Source organism: Micropterus dolomieu, linkage group LG23, assembly GCF_021292245.1.
Source record: "Micropterus dolomieu isolate WLL.071019.BEF.003 ecotype Adirondacks linkage group LG23, ASM2129224v1, whole genome shotgun sequence".
NCBI lineage: Eukaryota > Metazoa > Chordata > Actinopteri > Centrarchiformes > Centrarchidae > Micropterus > Micropterus dolomieu.
This window is the reverse complement of record NC_060172.1, coordinates 35,094,399-35,100,403: the sequence shown is the minus strand read 5'-3', so window position 1 is coordinate 35,100,403 and position 6,005 is coordinate 35,094,399. Positions and strand designations below refer to the sequence as shown.

The following is a 6,005-nucleotide window of genomic DNA, read 5'->3' as shown; positions in this document are numbered from 1 at the left end:
TCCATTAAGACTCTTCAGCTAATCCAGAATGCTGCAGCACGTGTTCTGACAGGAACCAGGAAAAGAGATCACATTTCTCCTGTTTTAGCTTCTCTGCATTGGCTTCCAGTAAAATCCAGAATAGAATTTAAAATCATTCTTCTTACCTACAAAGCTCTTAATGGTCAGGCACCATCTTATCTTAAAGAGCTCATAGTACCGTACTACCCCACCAGAGCACTGCGCTCCCAGAATGCAGGGTTACTTGTGGTTCCTAGAGTCTCCAAAAGTAGACTAGGAGCCAGAGCGTTCAGCTATCAAGCTCCTCTCCTGTGGAACCAGGTTCCAGTTTGGGTTCAGGAGGCAGACACCATCTCCACATTTAAGAGTAGGCTTAAGACTTTCCTCTTTGATAATGCTTATAGTTAGGGCTGGCTCAGGTAGTCCTGAACCATCCCTTAGTTATGCTGCTATAGGCCTAGACTGCCGGGGGATTTCCCATGATGCACTGAGCTCCTCTCTCCTCTACTTCCTCTCCCTCTGTATGCAACCTCATCCCATTAACACAACTTCTCCCCTTTCCGGTAGTCTTGTGCTTTCTCGTCCCTCTCCTCTCTCCTCCTATCACTTCCTGCAGGTGTTTCTGGCTCTGGAGCTGTGGAGTCTGGATCTGTGGCTGCAGGTCACCTGCTGCCCCCGTGTTCCTGCTCGACACCCTCTGCTACAATTATTGTTACTAGTCCTATTGTTATTATTGTTATTATAATCATTAACATTACAATTATTATCATTAACACTACTTTAAATATTTGTACCATTTTTCATTAGTCTATAGTAACATCACCTTTACTGTCTGTACCTCTGTGTGTATATTGTGTAGGCTCTCCGCCCCCCCCCCCCTCCCTCCCCCCCTCTAAAACAAAATGTGGTTTGGAGACTAGTTGTTGGGTGAGAAAGTCATTGTCAGCTCATGTAATGTGTGACCCCCTGTCGCAGATTAGTCATGTAGTGTGAACACCACAATGACTTCAAGACTCCCGTTACAAGGCAGCAAGTCGAATAGTCTCAACAGCGATCAGCCGACATTGAAAGTTGTGTAGTTTGCACTAGGCATAAAGACCAGTTGGTGGAACCGGCGCCTGGTGCTTAAAAGTAACTCACCGGCAAGGGGACACTGCCCTGGCGGGGTGTGCTGTCTGACGAAGGACAGGAACTCATACTCTGCTTGTTCCAGGGTAATTTTACTGTCCCGCACAGCCTGGGTCAGCCCTGACTGAGACACAGTTAAACTGGCTTTAAACAGGATATAAAACAATAATAATAAATTAATAGACAACTTCTCTTATCTACATAGTTTGCCATTTTGGCAAATATACTTATTTGCTTTCTTCCAATGATGAGATGAGAATATTGACCTTGATTATCGTGTCTTTTTTTGTAAGAAAGTAAGTTTGTTGACATTCAGTGTTACCAAAATGCATTGTATACATACTTGAACAGGCTTCTCCTCGAGTAGTATGTAGCTGCAGTACCAGAGGTAGTTTCAGGACCGCAATTCTAGGACCGGAACTGCATTTCTAGGACCTTTGTTTACTTTGATACTGCCAGCTAGCTGGCTGGCTAGCTAGCTAGGTTACTCCTGACAGCCCCCCCAAGCCAATTACCCTTACCACTACCACCACCGAGTGTGTGCCTAAACTTAAGTTATTGATTATATGCCACCAAGTTAACCCTACAGCCTCACGGCCGACGTGTTAGCAGACAGGGTTAACCTCCTCCGTGTTCCTGTGCATTACCACCACCACTCCACTAGATGGCGTTGTCACAAAAGAACTACGGTCACAGGATTGTGGGGTCCTGAAACTGCAGCCTCCGGTAAGGCAGCTACATAATATTGTTCTCCTCTGCCTTTATTGACACAATGCAGCATGGCATACTACATTACAGTTCAGTGTGAAAGCATTGGTAGGACTGTATCCTTTTGCTCCATAGCGCTACCAGGGGAAAAACATTTCTCAGGGAATCTGTCAATATAAAGTTTTTGAGCATGTTTAGTTCCCCCAAAATTAGCTTACTTTACAGAAAAAAAAATTAAAAAAAATCCCATCACAAATTGAAAAATGGTCATGAAATTCAAAATGGTCGACTTCTTGTTGGATTTAGGGCATTGCTCCAAGAGGCTTTTTGGTATGTCTGGATATTAATTAAATAAATTTAAATAAAATTTCGTAGGTGAAATGTGCCGCTGGGGCTGCTTCGTTGAAGGTCTCTTCCTGTTGCCAGTAGGTGGCGCTATGACTTTAAGTGACTGTAGGTAAGGTTGGTAAATGTTGGATGTGTTCAGGGCAGGGATGTTATCATACATGTTATAATTTCAGTGTACATGCTCACATCTGTACCAAATTTGACAACTTCCAGTTGTGTGATGAATTGTTGATTTTCGATGCCAGACCACGGGCACACTCATGGACGAAAACTAAAGCCCAACTGATGTGGGAGTTTTAAGCCCAATGCCAATTTCAATATTTGAGTATTTTAAAATCCGATATACCGGCCGGCATTCTTCTTCCCCCTTATTTTAAGAAACGCATAACATAAACAAAGAATATCCCTAACATTTGTTATGTTGAGACCGTACCAAGATACCATGACATAATAAAGTATAAAAAGAAACTTTTTTATTGTTATAAATAGTACTTTGAACAAAAGTACAACAAAATGTTACATTTTTGATAAAGAGTCAAATATATCAAACTACAGAAAACATTTTACAAATATCTGATTTGTTATAAATTATGTAGTAGTATTAATAATGAACATTAAATTAACAGTGTATGTATTGTGGGGGCCAGCAAAACAGAAACTATAAAAAAAATACCAATATACTACTACTGCAACTTATAATAATACCATATATCAAATCTCATGTCACTGTTATAATATTAATGATAAACAAAGCTCTCCTGAAAAGGCAACAAATTATATACCATTATATAATTTTTTGTCATGAAATATAGTTATTACCTTACATATAATCTGCCACAATTACTACTTTCGATCATGTAGCATATTCACATTTAGTTTATCCCTTTACCAGTGTTATTAATTCTATCCAAAACTAGTAGGAACCATTTCCTAACCACCACCGGAGAGGGAAGTGATAAACAGGAGGGTTAGTAAGTCTGGTAAGAGGAGAAGTGATGAGGACTGTTTTTATTATTATTTAAGTTATGTAATTGATGTGACAAATGACCAACTCACCAGGAACACTGAGTGTGAGAGCTACTGCGGTCAGCTGGTGTTTTGTTCTGTGGTGCTGCAGTGTTTTGAACAGAGGAGCAGCAGCGCGCCCTCTGGTGGGCAAACTATGCAACACTCATGACATGAGCAAAGGATCCAGCTCTCTGTTTCTCATTTAAATATAGTCATATATTGGCTGTTATAAACACCGGTGCAGATATATGTGCAAGTAGCTTATATCGGCCGATAATATCTGCAAAACGATAAATTGGTCGGGCTCTAACTAAAACTCACCGTTTGTACAACTTTTAATCATAAGTGGGTTTAGACTGCACAGCAAAACTTTGAAGTCGATCGGAATAATTCTCGAGGAGTTCATTGAAGTACGTAGTAAATGGTGAAAAATTGACTGTTGAGTTTATGGTATGGGTCTTTGAAGCTTTTTGTGTCTTAATATGATAAATGTTCCCAAAAGATTTTGTGCATGTAGCTTGAACGTGGCGTGGGAGCAAATCTTTTCCAGTTTTGCAGGTGGTGCTAGCGAGCCATTTTGCATAGTGTGTATTTTATGTGTAGGACCCATAAAATACATAATATTTCCACCACTTCTGACATGTGTGCAAAGTTTGGTGAGTTTTTGTGCATCTTTAGGCCCCCCAAAACAAGGTTTCCTTGCAGAAAGTTCCAATAGATACCGCATGTTTCATGCTCGGGCCCCAATAACGTGATTTTCTATGCGTTTTTCTTCCAAGCATCTGACCATAAACAGCTTACCTTTCCATGATGCTCTTTACACCACAATGACATCCCTTCCAACAGCCGGTCTGGCTGATTAATTATCAAGTTGGGCCCCTACCAACCAAGAACAGATTAGTTTAATTCACAATAGAATACAAGAGGCTGTTCAATGGTGTTTATGTTACCTCAGCCAAAATGTTCAGGTCAGAGTCTGTGATAATGCATGCCATTTCAATGATCTGGTCCTTCTCAATGTCCAGGCCTGTCATCTAAAAAAACAAAACAAAAAAAAAAAGTTATTTCTCACAGATAGATCTCTAACTAATCTGGCCAGCATCACTTTACTTCTTCCATGTTTACTTTTTATATAGCATGGATGTATTTACATCACAGCACAATACTAACGATCACTCTAAAAAGGCAGTTAGTGGCAACATTTTAATCATTCACGATCATACATTACATTTACTGTAGAGGTCATCAAGCTTTATTAAGAAGAGGGTGTCAGCATCTGTGACTGAAGTAAAATTAATTAATGAAGGCTGGCAATACATTACGTGAACCTACACGCTGCAACAATATCCTCACTTTGATTATTTTACCGGCAACAGCTTGCATGAGTCTCAGTTATTACAGCTCAAGACATATGCATATTAGTGAGTTATGGCACAAGAGAGAAAAGGCTTCATAGCCAATGGTAATGTGATCGACATCCTTTATCCATATTTTTTTTTTGTAAAAAATTCCAATACAACACTTAGCATTGCATATTTCAACAACCCGAAACATAAAACGGTGTTGAAACAGTATTAGATTACAAAAAAGCCAAAAGAAAACAAACCAAAAGAAAGAAGGTAATTGTGAATCTTATTAAAGTATCATAATGTGCGTCTGTATTGCAGGGATCTTGCTAAATGTGGTTGATGGATTTTATCGTTCGAGTTTGAGAACGTGTGCCACTTTAAATGTTGCTGCCGCAAGGAATTGTGGGACGGCATTCTCTCCTTTCCTTTCGAAAGGATGGTCCGGTGTACCCTATGCTAAAGGGGATATGAAAGGAAGCATTGAGGCACCTTTCCTTAGCTTTTCCAGAATTCGACCAGCTCTTATGCTTCAGTGGCTGTCACTGAAATACTTCCGGTTCACTTCACTCTGTTAGAACCTTCCTCAGCATAAAAAGACTTTTCGAGCGCAGCCCCTATGTCCCCATCACTTTCAACACGAAGTGACACCCTTGCATATGGCAGTACTTTGAATATACCGACAGTGACATTGAAACACCGAACACCCGCTTCATTTCGTTAGGTTAACTTAACGTTACCTCTGATTAACTTACCTCCAGGTCCACCCAAACCATTCTCTGGGACATTGTGTTGGATGACATGCTGGTTTTCCTTGACACCTGAACGTAAAAATTAAACAGAATCTGACAGTTATGTCGTGGCCGTTTCCCGGCGGGGTAAATGTGATTATTACACGAATAAACGGTACGTTTTTCTGTAAAACACTACTGCAGTGTGAATGAAACGCTTCCTTGCCGGACCAGATGACGAACTGACTCCTTTTGCAAAGAAAATCCAAGGTAACGCGAAACCATGCCGAAGTCATCAAATACACAAGTATCCTGGGCCGACTTCAGATCTGAACTGTCGTAAAATGTATTGTAACCGTAAAGCCGAGAAGGGTCTTCTTTTTTTTCTCTCTCTCTCTCTCTCTCTCTCTCCTTTATTTAGGATACAACATATACAAACAAACTGGGCACATCTTATATATCCTTACATCCTTTACATTATGTTAAGCAAAGAACAAAGCGGACTTCAAATGATAATACAATAAATAAATAACAGAAACTAATTTTAAAAAGTAAATAAATAAAATAAAGCTAGGGCTACCTCAAATTAACATAAATCTGCTGAATAATGAGATCAATTTTAGGGCTTTCTTGTTTTTTACAAGTTTCAGTGACTTATTCAAACATTTTATCTCATTCTTCCAGTGGTTCAAGCAGGGTTTAATCTTAAAGAACCTACGTTTATGTATAAAGGATT

At 39.8% G+C, this 6,005-nt stretch overlaps 1 protein-coding gene across 2 annotated transcripts in view; it reads right to left on the bottom strand.

Moving 5' to 3' along the window:
• The window catches only part of smfn (small fragment nuclease), a 20,184-nt gene extending 14,576 nt beyond the window's left edge, over positions 1–5,608 (bottom strand). Inside the window, exons 1-5 of one of the 2 annotated variants that reach the window (XM_046041071.1) lie at positions 5,449–5,608; positions 5,294–5,359; positions 4,143–4,226; positions 3,994–4,071; positions 1,141–1,252 (exon numbers count right to left, since the gene is read on the bottom strand). In XM_046041071.1, the coding sequence (XP_045897027.1) occupies positions 1,141–1,252; positions 3,994–4,071; positions 4,143–4,226; positions 5,294–5,359; positions 5,449–5,565 (457 nt within the window). In that variant the 5' untranslated portion in view covers positions 5,566–5,608. The remainder of the gene's footprint in view (positions 1–1,140; positions 1,253–3,993; positions 4,072–4,142; positions 4,227–5,293; positions 5,360–5,448) is intronic. The other variant, XM_046041072.1, reaches the window with a different exon arrangement.
• Positions 5,609–6,005: the final 397 nt, after the last annotated feature.